At 42.7% G+C, this 15,268-nt stretch overlaps 2 protein-coding genes across 4 annotated transcripts in view; one reads left to right on the top strand and one right to left on the bottom strand.

The window, feature by feature from the left end:
* Nucleotides 1-860: 860 nt before the first annotated feature.
* On the bottom strand, nucleotides 861-5,516 carry CAPZA3 (capping actin protein of muscle Z-line subunit alpha 3). Of its 3 annotated transcripts, none has more exons than XM_081878721.1 (2): nucleotides 5,456-5,516; nucleotides 861-1,822 (listed from the first exon to the last, which is right to left on the bottom strand). In XM_081878721.1, exons 1-2 carry the CDS (start codon nucleotides 5,480-5,482, stop codon nucleotides 968-970), a joined length of 882 nt encoding a protein of 293 aa, XP_081734847.1. In that variant the 5' UTR covers nucleotides 5,483-5,516; the 3' UTR covers nucleotides 861-967. The 3 variants fall into 3 exon arrangements, with proteins under 3 accessions (XP_081734847.1, XP_081734848.1, XP_081734849.1); XM_081878722.1 differs by having other exon boundaries at nucleotides 5,390-5,474; XM_081878723.1 differs by lacking the exon at nucleotides 5,456-5,516 and adding an exon at nucleotides 5,314-5,449.
* Nucleotides 5,517-7,799: 2,283 nt separating this feature from the next.
* LOC309351830 (1-phosphatidylinositol 4,5-bisphosphate phosphodiesterase zeta-1-like) overlaps nucleotides 7,800-15,268 on the top strand; it is a 43,548-nt gene continuing 36,079 nt past the window's right edge. The window contains exons 1-3 of the mRNA XM_081879878.1: nucleotides 7,800-7,987; nucleotides 10,256-10,379; nucleotides 11,935-12,166. Of these exons, the coding sequence (XP_081736004.1) occupies nucleotides 7,977-7,987; nucleotides 10,256-10,379; nucleotides 11,935-12,166 (367 nt within the window). The 5' untranslated portion in view covers nucleotides 7,800-7,976. The remainder of the gene's footprint in view (nucleotides 7,988-10,255; nucleotides 10,380-11,934; nucleotides 12,167-15,268) is intronic.

Genomic DNA, 15,268 nt, shown 5'->3' on the forward strand with positions numbered 1-15,268 from the left:
AGGCTCTGTGGTTTAACCCACAGCGCCACCTGCGTCCCTCATCAGAAATTAAAAACACGATAAAACGTCAAACATTAAAAACTTCCCTAAACAGGGCTGCCTTCAGATGTCTTCTAAAAGTCAGATAGTTGTTTATTTCCTTGACATCTGATGGGAGGGCGTTCCACAGGGCAGGCGCCACTACTGAGAAGGCCCTCTGCCTGTTTCCCTGTAACTTCGCTTCTTGCAGGGAGAGAACCACCAGAAGGCCCTCAGAGCTGGAGCTCAGTGTCCAGGCAGAACGCTGGGGTGGAGATGCTCCTTCAGGCATACTGGGCCCAAGATTTATCTCTAGCACCCCTGCACTGGGTCAAAGTCCTCTCCAGAGCTGTCCTTATTTCTTAATCCATTCAATAAATGTAAATTATTTGGTACATAGAGTGGAAATAATGCAAAACCCAGTCAGCTCAAGCAAGCCACTCTGCATCATATGGAAAAGGAGAAAGGGGGAAGTTCTTAGGATGACCAACCATCCAAGTGTATTCAGAAATATGGGAGCAAGAAACGAATCTAGTTCCCTAGTTTTCTCCAAAGAACCTGCTGAGGCTCTTAAACAGTTGGTTGTTTAAAGAGAAATAATATTTTGTGACGTACATATGCAGTATAGGGCTTCCCTCTGTTTTGTCGTTCCACTCTTCATCTTCTTTTTCATATTAAAGGACAAAACCTTATTTTGCAATGGATGCTGGTATTTTGCCCAGCACATGAGGAATGAAATGAAATAACTCCTGGCGAGACACTACTGACCTGCGTACTATCCATTCTGCCAAAGGACTCTGCATTCCCATGAACTATCAGGCAATAAATCAAGGGAATCAATGTGAATGTACTCAGCGATTGTTGTTTTATTTGGCCAATATTTCATTCACACAAGACACTTCGGCAAGCATAATGGGACATCACTTCAGGATGCCTTCACCTCTCTCCTCTAACTAGTCAGCAGTTTATCCCAGTTGATGACAGTACGAGTGACTGGGAGCGGTCTGCGCAGTGCTCTCCATATTTTATCCGACAACTTCTGGAGCCTCTCCACCAAATCAGTCTGGAATTTGTTCTCTTCGGCTTCAACTAATTTCACAAACTCTATAGCAAACTGGACACGGCCAGTTATGTATATGGACTCTCTAACATCTTTGCTTGCTGTCCAGTGGAGGTTAGCTTTTTTGAAATAGTGTGCCTGCAGATCAATTTTCCCTGTGACCTGTGCTGTTGGCGGTGCAAAAGCGATAGTCCACTCAGATTTCCAAACGGCATTGCAGATATCGTTGTGCCGATGGCCTTCAAGGCAGACCACGAAGAAGGGGTTGCTCCCGATCATTTTTTTGTAGACACGGCAGTCTCCTGAGAGGAAGTGTCTCCTCATGTAGGACTCCAAAATGATGTTGAGTGTTTCCCTCCATAACTCTGCACGATCTTTCCTGACGCTGTGATAAAGCAAAACTTTATCAACTCTTTTGGTCAGGTGATCAAACCTGAAGGAAAGTTTGGTCTGTGGATCAAAGAAGCGGTTTCCTCCAAGATCGTTGTAGCGAGTCACGAGAGCATTCTCCCCCTTTACACGCACAGCTGTGAAGTTTTTCCTGGTGTGATTGGCACACACCTGAGCGGCCTCGTACCTCATGAGATGATCGTCATGAGCCAGAATGCGGAGGTCTTCAAAAACATTCCTGTATTCGCCCGGGGGAGCCTGTTGAAGCAAGCTGCAGATGACATTTGTTTTCTCCTCCTCAGATAATTCACATTCATTAGACATCACGGTTTGTCTTTGGAGTGATAAAGCTACCTATGCAATCGAAATGAGAGGAGAGGGAGGGGAGAATAAACACAAGCTCTTTTAAATGTCTAAAGAAAAATATTGTTTGCTATTCGGGAAAAAAAAGAAATCAGCACTAAAATGTTGGCTTAATATCATTGGCAAAATAGTACCAAACATTTGTGCTTCTGAGCTTTTTCTAATCTTCATCTTCAAAGCTTTATCTAAACACAAACTAGAACCAGCTGAGGGCTTTGGTTTAATACAGAATTTTCAGCCTAAAATAGTCGCTGTGAAAATCAGAGCAATTTGTTCTGAACACAACTATGATAATGAAAAGATCTAGAACAGGCATAGGCAAAGTCAGCCCTCCAGATGTTTTGGGACTACAATTCCCTTCATCCCTGATCACTGGTCCTGTTAGCTAGGGATGATGGGAGTTGTAGTCCCATAACATCTGGAGGGCCGACTTTGCCTATGCCTGATCTAGAAGTCTGGAATCTACTGCTAAAGTATTAAAAAGTAATGAAATAACTAATAGATATACATACATAGATATACTATTAATAAAACATACAAACCATTGAATATATTAAACAGTCATTGCTTTCTACTTACATTGGATAATATTTGGCTACAAGACTGAATAGGATTTTTGAACTTGCCCCCCTGTTCCTAAGGATATCTTACTCAAGTAAGGTGAGGCAGTTCCAGTCTACTATGTCTGATGTCAATTGCAATCACATCCCAACAGTCTACTAACTACAAGTTACTGGGCCCAATGCTGCTGTCTCTTTGGTGCTTCAGTGGCATTAATGTTCTGTCTTAATCGAGCCATTTCATTCTACTCCATCTCATCTTTGGCCTGTCATATATATATATGGGCTTATCAGCAATTACACTCTGGGGACTTGCCCACACCAGAGATTTTATGCTTTCCCTTTGTAAAATTGGGTTTACGGCATACGGGTATAATCCAATAATTTGGGGGGAATTAGGTTCCAGGATGCTCCACTCATGGTTGCAGATTATTTGTTTTAGGTGTTTTGGGGTACGTGGATCAATGATCACTTTCTGCTAATCCCTTTTCCATGTCTGCTCCTTCCTTAGTGCTATCTTTTCTTTTCAGCCTGTGCTCATAACGGTTTCCAGTGTGCTCCTGAATATATTTGTTTTGATCCCTCACATTTGCACAAAACTAGAAACTACACAAGCAAACTACATAACAAATTTCTGCACTAGATATTGCACAGCTATCTGAAAAGTGCATGCTGAGAATTGACAGTGGCTTTCAATTCTTATACAGTTGGGCTCAGTGCACTCCCTAGTAAAGCTTGAATAGATTTTTAAAATTATCTCATATTTGCACAAAACCAGAAAACTGCAAAAGTGAGTGGTGGAAATTTACAATTGTATGACTGTGTGCTTTTGTACACTTCCTGAGAGGGTTGTTCCCTCTCCCAAGGTGTGTGTGCAGTTATTTGTGGGCATGTCCCATCAGGGACCAACACAAAAGGAAATGCCTACTGGTATGAACAGGAAAAACCAAAGTTGCTCCTAGGGCCGGAATTGGGTTTGGTGAGGCCCTAAGCTACTGAAGATAATGGGGCTCTTTATAGGTCCAGTTGTCCATTGTCAACAACAAATCGTTACTGTTAGAAATGAGCAAACCAGTGATATTTTAGGGAGCCGGGTAGCAGGCGGGGCCCATTTCTTACATCATAGGAGCCTACACAACACAAAACACTGTTGCTGTATGTAGGCTTTATCTTATATTTTGGAAATGTATATCCATTTTTTTCATTTTGGGGGGGACCCCCAAGAGAGTGGGTCCCTAAGCTATAGCTTGTTTAGCTTATACGTAAATCCGGCACTGGTTGCTCCTCATATGCAAATTCAAATGCATGTGATTTTGGACTACTCCTGTCTAATTCAAATGCAAGGGAAGTGGATCAACCGCTAAATAAAGCTCTCCTGTGGACAAGCCCTGGATTTTCCCAGTTCTGGGTTGTGTTAGGGTTCAGGAAAGAGATGCATGCAACCACAGTGTAGTGACGCCATCCTATTTGATAGCAGTAGTGTTGCTGCTATGCCATTGCTATTATCGGCTATTGTGCTAGATCCTTAAAACATTTTAGGCTGTTCTACTGTAACATGTTGCTTATGGAGTTTTCACTGTTGTACAGTGTCGTGAAGCATAATTTGACAGATCATTCAACTTGACAGTGAAATTGTAACTACAATGGCTGAATGTAGGCTATCCAGATCTTCTGACCATCTGAATTCAGAGTGGACACTATAGATCACAATGCTATGTCCACTTAACATTGAACTCAGTGGAACTTCTTTTCCTGCATAAACATGTATAGGTGGAACCTGTGGCCTTCAAATGTTTTTGGATTCCAACTCCATCAGTCCAAGCCAACATAGACATTTGTCAGGGATGATGGGAGTTGCAGTCCAGCAGCACCTGAAGGGCCACAGGTTTCACACTCCTGGAGCATAGGATTGGGCCGGAAACTGGTCAAAGTTTGTTACCTCTCACAAAAGTACTCCCATTTATATAGAAATTGGATTAACTGCCCCAGGCTGTTCCTATAATGGTGCTCTGCAGCACTCAAGTTCAAAAGAAGTTTGCTCAGCGAACAACTATTAAACAAGCGTTCCCCGATGTGTTTTAAATTTACCTACATGCTCAGGATCATTTAACAGAGATTATACCTTAATTGTTAAGATGCCCAGAGTATGTACTTTTGTTGTGAAGTACATCTAAACCATGTACACCACCCTGAGCCCCTTGGAGGAAAAGGTGGTATACAGTGGTACCTCGGGTTACATACACTTCAGGTTATATACGCTTCAGGTTACAGACTTCGCTAACCCAGAAATAGTACCTCGGGTTAAGAACTTTGCTTCAGGATGAGAACAGAAATTGTGCTCCGGCGGCACAGCAGCAGCAGAAGGCCCCATTAGCTAAAGTGGTGCTTCAGGTTAAGAACAGTTTCAGGTTAAGAACGGACCTCCAGAATGAATTAAGTACTTAACCCGAGGTACCACTGTATAAATGTAATTAATAATAATAAATAATGAACAGCAAACTTGGGTGCTAACTTATGACAGGTATGTAACTAAAAAGAGGTTACTGAAAAACAACAGGGAGGTATCAGCATCTTTAGGGGAATCCCAAGTTTTTCAGATGTGGGGAAAATATATATTTAGGGGGAAATATCCTAAGGAGGCAACTCCCTAAAACTTCAACAGCAAAACAAACAAAAAGGATCGACTATATTCAGTCGCCACAGAAGGCTGACTCTTGGTTGAAAAAGAGAAATGGAAACTGCAGCAGGGAGGGAAGGAAATGGAATACCCCAAAAGAAGTCATGGCTGGCTGGAATACTGAACAGGAGCACTGCACTTCGCAACTTTACATTGCATGTCTCACTTGGCTCTGCTTAACCCAACATTTCTCAAAAAGAATCCAAGCAGTTCAGCAAATGGAAAAACCAGCCCTGGAAACTGACCAGTGGTTGACTTTTGGACCATAGTCTTATTTTCCACCTGCCCCCTGTATCCAAAGATTGGGAGTAATATTAGTACCATACTGACAATTGTGGTCAGGTAACAGACTAAATTCTGGGAGAAGGTGGAGTTCACAAGTATTACGTTTTTGTCCTGGTCTGGGTCTTCCATGCAACTATCACCTGATGCTGCCCCGAAAGTCAAAATTTGGCCACCTCTATTGTGATGTCAGCAACATAGAGGTCACAGGGGGAAGCAGCTAGTTTACATAGTCTACAGCACTGTGTTTTATATCACTTTAACCAGGCATAGGCAAACTTGGCCCTCCAGATGTTTTGGGACTACAACTCCCATCATCCCTGACCACTGGTCCTGTTAGCTAGGGATGATGGGAGTTGTAGTCCCAAAACATATGGAGGGCCAAGTTTGCCTATGCCTGACTTTAACAGCCATGGAGAAACCTTGGGAATTGTAGTTTGTTAAGGGTCCCTGGAATTCTGTGTCTCTGAGGCAGGAGGGCAACAAAGTTTGCACAGCAAAGTAGATGGAGTATTTTTCTTAGTGCCGAGTTTAAATCCTGTTCCTCCATGGACACCTTAGTTTCTTGAGCAAACCACTTCTTTATAGTCTGATCTGTAAAATGCTTGGGCTGTTGTGCAGACAAATGCAATAAGGGTAGCAAAGCAATTGGTGTATTCGAATAATAATGATGATGATTATTATCAAGAGCTTTTAATCCTGGCTAAAACCATTTAATTTGTGCCTGGTGAATACAGTCTTCTTACAGTTCATCTGGAAGGATTAGCAATTTATGTGACTTGCTGCCTATTTCACAGGTATCGAAGTGCTTACGAAAATCCTGCTTTTGCAAACTACTTTAGAAGGGTGGCCAAAATCGTAAAGGAATCAGGGCATCTCTCTCTCTTTCAAAATGAATACTCTGTATTTCCATGGTAAATCAGAATCATACTAGTTTATAAATGTCACAACAAATTAAACAACTAGGCAAATAAATAGCCGCATTAAAAAAAAGAACACCAGAAAAACATTATCTGCAGACAGCGTACCAAAAAATGATATTGTCATAGAATTTTTCATAGAGGAAAAATCTAACAAACATGGAACTTTTCAGCTTGAAGGAAAAAAAAAAGACTTGTGGTGAGACATAGTACAGATTTATGAAATTATGCCCTACATGGAGAAGGGACTGAGAGAAGACTGACTTGTAGGCATAAATATTTGAGAGCCAGTATGGTTTATGTAAGTGGTCTATGTTAACACTTGTTGGAGGAAAACCTGGTTTCAAATCCTCCACTCAGCTGCAACGCTCGCTAGGTGACCCTGCACAAGAGGCCACTTCTCAGCCTAACATGCATTGAAGGTTTCTTGTGACGATAAAATGGGGTGAAGGGAAGAAGAGAAGTGGAATCTTTTCAAAACGTGCTAAAAATATGAGATCATATCTAGGTTAAAGGTAAAGGTACCCCTGCCCGTACGGGCCAGTTGTGTCCAACTCTAGGGTTGTGCGCCCATCTCACTTAAGAGGCCGGGGGCCAGCGCTGTCCGAAGACACTTCCGGGTCACGTGGCCAGCGTGACGAAGCTGCTCTGGCGAGCCAGCACCAGCGCAGCACACGGAAACGCCGTTTACCTACCCACTATAAAGCGGTACCTATTTATCTACTTGCACTTAAGAGTGCTTTCGAACTGCTAGGTGGGCAGGAGCTGGGACCGAACGACGGGAGCTCACCCCGCCGCGGGGATTCGAACCGCTGACCATACGATCAGCAAGTCCTAGGCTCAGTGGTTTTACCCACAGCGCCACTCACATCAAATCCTGTGCTTTGGGACTGCAAGCTGGTCTCCTGTGCCCAAGCCTGTGGGCATCACCAGGTTGTATGCAGGAATTGGTTATGATTAATATTTATTTCCATACCTTTTTTGCTGCCTGCCCCCTCAAAAAAGCAGCAGCAACAACAACAACAACAACACACACACACACACACACACACACACACAAAAGATATGGCAATAAAGGGCTACTGAAAGGAGAGAGAAGGGAAACGGGTACTGGCGACAAAATATCAAAATGCAACAAAGATGCAAAAATCAAAGCATCTGAAGGAAAGGCACTCTGCATGTGCTCAGACACCCCCCTCCATGCAATGTATTGTAAGCTCCAGCTTGGCAAAGCGCGAATGGTATACGAGAAAACTGTATACAACGTGTTTGTCTGTTTTCTGGCTTGCTTTTCAGCTGCTCCCTGAAGAGGAGACTGACACTTTTGTTTGTATGTGCGCTACAAGGGGGGGGGGGGTGTCCGGAAAGGGCCAAACGGGGGAGAGAAAGAAAATGCAAGCCGCGGTGTTTCGTCGGCAACGGCCTGCGCTGTTATGACGTCGGTGAGCCGAGTGTGACGCGGGCCCATTGTGTGACGTCAGGGAGCTCCCCAGCTGCGCGCCCGTGGGGAGGCACCGCGCCCGCCCCCGCGCCTCCATCGCCCCGCGGACACCGGCGAGGGCGGTCGCGCCTCCGGGCAGGAGCCTGGAAGACCTTCGGGCGGGCGGGTAGGCGGGCTATGCCGCGCTGGGAGCTGCTGAGACCATCGCAGTAAGGAACAGGCGCGAAGAGTAGGCGGAGGAGGCAGGACCACCAGCAGCAGCACCATGGAGAATAAATATCCTTCCTTCAGGGGCGCGGGAAGGGAGCCACTTCGCCCACTCCCTCGTGGAATCAGGGGGCGAGAAGCCCCCATGGAGAGATGAGGGAAGAGGTTCTCCTTGGGGTCCTCAGCAGACGCCCCCCAGCATAGGAACCAACTCCTAGGGTCTGAGGTTCCTTTGACACCCCCCCCCCAAATCTTTGACGGAGCATTATTCAAATAGTGTGCATCTGCTGCTTCATGTGGTCAACTATGCAGGCTAGGGTTTACCTCCCCCCCCCCCCCAATATTTTACTCAAGTTGGCACCCTGCTCCCCAGACATAAACAGAGAATAAATTCAGTAAGCCAGCAACTTTATGCACATTCAATTTGGGTGCGTTCAGCTTTAGGCACCGAGTAGAATTTTTTAATTTTTTTTAAGACTTTGGTGATGCCACCCGCCATTGCACCCAGCATGTCTTTGACGAGACACAATTTTGGCTCTTGGCGCGATCCCTGGGGGTCATCATGAGCTTTGCACCCTGCTTCCCATGTAGATCATCATGAGCTTTGCACCCTGCTTCCCAGCTAACCTCTCTTGGAGCACCTGGGAAACATGTCAATCACTCTGTGCATTTTTTTTCCTTTAAAAAAGAACAAGCATAAATGAACAATTTATGGGAGAACACAAGTAGGATTAGCTGTCCATACACGCCTGCCATGAGACCTTGAGGCAAGCACCCCCAAATTCGGCCCTCCAGATGTTTTGGGACTACAGCTCCCATCATCCCTAGCTAACAGGACCAGTGGTCAGGGAGGATGGGAATTGTAGTCCCAAAACATCAGGAGGGCCAAGTTTGGGGGTGCCTGCCTGAGGGATGCTGCTCCCTGCTTCCTCAGTAAAGCCCACTCCCTGCTTCCTTCAAACAGATAATGTGCCCCTTCCCCAGAACTTAACCTGTCACAAGCTACCTCCTCCCACACATGGCATTTAATAAGTTGCCTGGTCAGCAGAATGATAATATAGTATATTAATGTTGAAGACTATGACGGGTACCCAAAGGAGGACGTCTCCAGTGGGAGAGATTCCACAAGCATGCAGTGGAATCCTAGTAGCAGTTCCCTTTAACCTGGTAAATTTTTAGGATCCACGTTTTTTCTGTGATTGTAAAATGTACCGTATTTTTTGCTCTATAAGACTCACTTTTTCCCACCTAAAAAGTAAGGGGAAATGTGTGTGCGTCTTATGGAGCGAATGCAGGCTGGGCAGCTATCCCAGAAGCCAGAACAGCAAGAGGGATTGCTGCTTTCACTGCGCAGAGATCCCTCTTGCTGTTCTGGCTTCTGAGATTCAGAATATTTTTTTTTCTTGTTTTCCTCCTCCAAAAACTAGGTGCGTCTTGTGGTCTGGTGCATCTTATAGAGCGAAAAATATGGTAAATTGTTTTATACCATTTTTTAACTTGGCATTTGAACTAAGCCACCTTGAGTCCTAGAATGGGAGTAAGGTGGAGTAGTAACAAGAAGAAGAAGAAGAAGAAGAAGAAGAAGAAGAAGAAGAAGAAGAAGAAGAAGCCACCTATGACTTTAGGGTGAAGGGTAGGTAAATAACCCAATCTCTTTATAAATTTCCAATCACATGCAGGTAAGTGACTCACAAACATCTTCCTCCCACGTTTTCTTTAAACAAAGGGAGAACAAAAGCTGAGAGTTCCTTATCCACAGTTACATTACTAAGACGCCCAGATGCAAGTACACAGTAAGCACTTGAGCACAGTTCCCTTTCGGGGGACAATGCCAGCCACAAAGCAAAGTGACTCTGCAAAATGACCTCCCCTCCTTCGCCAGCTTTCCCTTATTACCAGCTTTCTGTTGTAGAGTTCTCTTCTTTCATACACTGAAGTCTCATCTACTTGTACAGAAATGTGTTGTTTCTAGTCTACGGAAAGGTTCCCTGTTTCAATGCACATGCCACATCTCCACAAGGGGAGAATTTGTCACCTCTCCCATGAAAGGAAGAATTTCCTCTTGCAGGGATCCTTTGCCTGGAATGCTGCTATTCCACAGACATCTTTAGAACCTGATCCACAACAATGTTTAAATAAAATACTTGGATCTAATTAATTCTGCCCCCAGCTCCTTGCTTCACAAGTGGGAAATGGACTGGGCCATTTCCCAAAAAAACGAAGGGGGGAAAAAGTGTATAGTGGCTCCTTGCCAACATCAGTCACTTTTTTTTGAACTGGAAAAAAAGAGAGAATGCCAAAATTAGCTGGAAAATTCCTTAATTTGCTTTTCTCTACATGGTTCATGGACCTCATCTTTGATGAATTTAGAGATGGCAAGATCAATCTAGATAAGACCTTGAAACTGCTAAATAAGTTTGACGTCAGTTACGACTACGTTCATGTGAAAAAGGTGTTTAAGGTGAGAAAATCATGTTTGTATTAAGAATATATAGTAGTATGTGGACCATAGCTGTCTAAGTAAACTTACTACATGCCAACAGGACTTCCAGACTAAAGTTCTTTAAGAGCAGAAAATGTATTGCTTCTAGGCAAGATGGGTTATTACTGTGTAATTAAGGACCTATCTTTTCACCCATGAGCAAGCGCCCTTGGTTTTTCTTTCTTTCTTGGGTAGTGTTTCCTTTTCAGAAACCAATTATTGATCATTTGGGATGGGTTGGTAACATCTGTCTCACCTGTTGAACCTCGTATAGTTACATGAGAGGTTTGATTCTTCTGTACATTTGCCTTCTAGTGCCCTTAATGGTCTTAGAAACAGAGATGTTTGGAAGCTTAAAAAACATACTCAATACTGTTTCCCTTCTGATTATGGCTGTTCTTATATTCTAGTGGAGTCTTATATTCCAATGGCTGTGACAGGAGGGTGGAGAGCTGAGAGGAGAGAGGCTTGATCGGATGAGGAGCCCTATAACATGAGTTTGAAGTGAATGAATTGGCTGGGCTCCTCTCTCTCCCCTTTAATTATTCTGATTAAGCCAGTAATTGGCATATAGGATGGGAGATGAAGAGGTCAAACTGAAGACTTATGCTTCTAGATCTGCTTTTCAGCTATGTGAACGTAACTAAATTAGGTCCCAGATTTTAATTTAAGGTGCAGCATGTAACCTACAGGACCGCCTCTCCTGGTATGCCCCGCAAGGGACTTTAAGGTCCACAAATGACAACACTTTAGAGGTCCCAAGTCGCAAGGTGGTTAGATTGGTCTCAACTAGGGCCCAGGGCCTTTTCAGTACTGGCCCTAACTTGGTGGAATGCTCTGTCACAAGAGACTAGGGCCCTGCGGGACTTGACATCTTTCCGCAGGACAGAGCTGCAAGACAGAGCTGTTCCACCTGGCCTTTGGTTTGGACTCAGTCTGACCCTTATGTTTCCCTCCCCTTATGGTTTTGATCTATGGGCTACTATTAAAATGAGGCTGCATTTTAAATTGTATTTTAACCCATAATTTAAATTGGGTTTTTTTCTTTCTTTTCTCCCCCCCATTATGTTTTTATTTTAATTTTACTGGTGTTAGCTGCCCTGAGTCCGGCTCTGGCCAGGGAGGGCAGGGTATAAATAATAATAATAATAATTATTATTATTATTATTATTATTATTATTATTATTACCTAACAATGCCCATTCCATTTTCACTTCACTCCCCTACTGGCTTGCCCTAACAATCACGAAGGCTCACAGACTGACTCTAGTGAATTAATTTTATAATGAAATGATTTTAGAATGTTGTACTATTTTATTGTTGTTAGCCGCCCTGAGCCTGGCTTCGGCTGGGGAGGGCGGGATATAAATAAAATTTATTATTATTATTATTATTATTATTATTATTATTATTATTAGTGAGTGTTTCTTATAAAAGCTTCAAACTATGCCAAAGTGCTCATCGTTTTGGTGTGAATACTGCCACATAGTGCTTTATTTATATTTATTGCCAACTCTTCTTTTTTTTAACATAGAAAAATGACAAACAGAAGTCTGGACTTATTACCATGGAAGATTTTAGGGCAATTTATCGAACGCTTCTGCACCGACCGGAACTTCACGAACTCTTCAGCAGCTACTCGCCAAACAAAAAAGTTCTAGCAGTATCAAATCTGTGTGACTTTCTTAGAAAGGAACAGTTTGAACTTGATGTTAATGAAGCGAGAGCTGTGTCACTCATTAATAAGTTTGAACCCATTGACGAAGGTACACTAAAGTTTTAATGTTACAGTTTAATTAGTTTGGAATCATAGCTTTTAGTGTGTTGATAATGATATTGAACATATGAGTAATAATGAGTATGTAGACAGTCGCAATGTAGCCTTTATTTTCCCAAGAGAAAATGTTGTTTTTATGCAGAAAGCTCGTCAGTTTTCTAAATTTATTGTCTGCCTTGGACATTCAGCCAGCTCCAATGATAGCTGGCCTGAGATTGTGAGTCATGCACTGTTATGAGCACATCTAATGAAGACCAGGGCTGACATCTATTTCTGCAGCCACTATCTTTTGGTGGAGAAAGAGGGAGCAGTGGTGGAGGAGGCTTGCCCTCCACATCCAATCATAAGTGCTACCCATGCTTATTGCATCATTCAGGATTCCACGAGAACGGAGTTTCCCAGGCCCTTAGTCAGCCTAAAAGTTTTGGTGAGGACATCAGAAAAGTAGAGGTTGGGCAGTTTATCTGGTCTGCAGGCCTTTTCACAATCAAACTAAAAACTCTTTTTATTTAACCCTGATTTTTGCAACTTGCTTACATTACTTACATTGCAACTTACTTACATTAAAAAAAATTCCTAAGCAAACAACAATTGTTGCTTTTCTTGCCACCACTTTGCAAAAAAGGTAAAAAATAATAATAATTCAAGAACAACAACCCATTACTATTAGGAATAAGCTACAGTGGGAGTGTTCTTATAGTATATAACAAAAGTTTTCTTGTCTTCGAAGCTGCAAAGGTAGAACAGGTTCATCCAAAAGCAATGCTTTAGTAATGTCCATGTTATAACCCTAAAGAACAAGATCAGCTTTATGTTCACTGTAACATTAACAATTGCTGCCGACCTAAAAACTGATGTTAATGAGATGCATTGCAGTTCCGCTTGAAATTATTGGTGCTGCTTCATCCAAAAGGCCAGCTCTGAGAAATACAGGCCCATAATTTTTGAGCCCATCTGCAAACTGTGCTAATGATGGTCGTTCTTTAATAAGGAATTTTGCCAACTCAGGTTCCAATTTTAAGTTTTCTAGCTTATTACAGTTGTCCAAGTGATGTTTTAATATTTTACATAGTGGATTCAAATTGTCCTCATTTCCAGGCTGGGACAAACTCTTGTAAGCTATAGCTATAATTAACCAGTGTACTGTAGCTGTTAGAGTGTTGGGCTAAGACCCAAGAGACCATGATTCAAATCCTTACGTGGGCATGAAGCTCACTGTGTGTAGCCTTTGGCCAGTTCTTGCCTCTCAGCATAACCTACCTCACAGGGTTGTTGTGCGATGAAATGAGGCAGGTGAAAACTATGCTTACCACCTTGAGCTCATTGGAGAAAATCTGGGATATAAATGTAATAGCTAACTAGTCTTTCTCCTTGAATATACTTTCTAATTCACGAGTGCTATGGCAAAGGTGCCACCATGTTACCTGGAACAGGAGTTGCTGTTTCAGATTTATTTCCAGCAAAGCAGCTTACAAATGCTTGCTTTGAGGTCACAATGAGAATAGGTAAAGGACCCCTGGATGATTAAGTCCAGTCAAAGTTGACTATGGGGTTGCAGTGTTCATCTCGCTTTCAGGCCAAGGGAGCCAACATTTGTCCACAGACAGTTTTCCAAGTCATGTGGCCAGTATGCTTCTGGCGCAATGGAACACCATGACAGAAACCAGAGTGTACAGAAACACTGTTTACCTTCCTGCCGCAGTGGTACCTATTTATCTACTTGCACTGGTGTCCTTTCAAACTGCTAGGTTAGCAGAAGCTGGGACAGAGCAACAGGAGCTCACCCTGCCGCAGGGATTCAAACCGCCGACCTTCTGATTGGCAAGCCCAAGAGGCTCAGTGGTTTAGACCAGGGGATTTGTATTTTCCTCAGTCAAGGGAAAGCATAACTTAATTTCACCACACCTCTCAGCAGAGCACGTAAACCAACCAACCAACCAACCAACCAACCAACCAACCAACCAACCAAGAGACCATTTGCTTAGCATGCAACCCCTTTAATCCTGCCGCTTCCATTAATTGACTCCTTTTTGGCCTAGCAAGCAGAGACACCTGAATCCCACCTCCCTGCTTTAGCCTTTGCTCTTGATTGGATATACTAGCCAGAGAGTGGGGAGAGAACAGCAACTCCTATTTAGAGGCAATGTGGTGGCACCTTTAACCTCATTTGTCAAATTGGAAAATTCCGCCTACCTTCTGAGTTTGCGGTTGGTGAATTTAGATACCTCAGAACAAATTGACCTGTCAAGCTTCTTTTCCTCCTTTTAAAAAGTCTCCCTCCTGGATCTCGTAACATGATTTTTTGTGGTAAGCGGTTTTCACTGCAGCAGCACCCACGAAATAATAGCACCTGTACCTGTAAGAAAAAAAGCAGAAATGTTCCCAAATAAATAAATAAATAAATAAATAAATAAATAGGGAAGGCTGAGGAATTTTAGGGAAATCCAGCTCCCTGCCCCCCACCTGGCTAACAGGCATGGAGTCTTCTGCTGTGGTGTTGTTTCTCTGAGTGTGGCAATTAAGTGTAAAGCCTTCAAAACTGCACCTACTGTATTTTCTTATGCATGTTTGTATGAACGCAGATGGTGTTAATTCATCAGATTATGGTGGCAATTTATCACATTCTTCATTGTTGCTTTCCGGAAGAAAGAAAAGCACAACCTAAAAAAAACAAGGGAAAAATGTACATTTATATTTCTTTATTGAAACATAAGCAAAAGATTATTGCCGTTTGTATAACATGAGATCAGTTTGTACAACAGTCTAAGCATTCTCCTATTTTCTTACACTATGTGAATAATTGTTTGTATTGCTTCTGCTTTATTATTGTTTGTAGTTCTTTTTGCATTATTCTTTTATTCTTTGGATAGTCTTAAAATAGATAAGTTGTTTATAATTTGAATAAACCCGGACTAATTTGTATGCATCATGTGAGTAAATGTTCCGTTTAGATACTAAGTGAGATCATGCATGTGTTGTTTCAGTTAATGATAAATGATGAAGATAACCTTATTTGGACTCTTCTTCCTACATTAGCCTGCTGACTGATAATTTTACCTTTTAGAATCTGTTTAGATTGTAACAAATGCAA

Source organism: Podarcis erhardii, assembly GCF_964252035.2.
Source record: "Podarcis erhardii genome assembly, chromosome: 10".
Taxonomy (NCBI): Eukaryota; Metazoa; Chordata; class Lepidosauria; order Squamata; family Lacertidae; genus Podarcis; species Podarcis erhardii.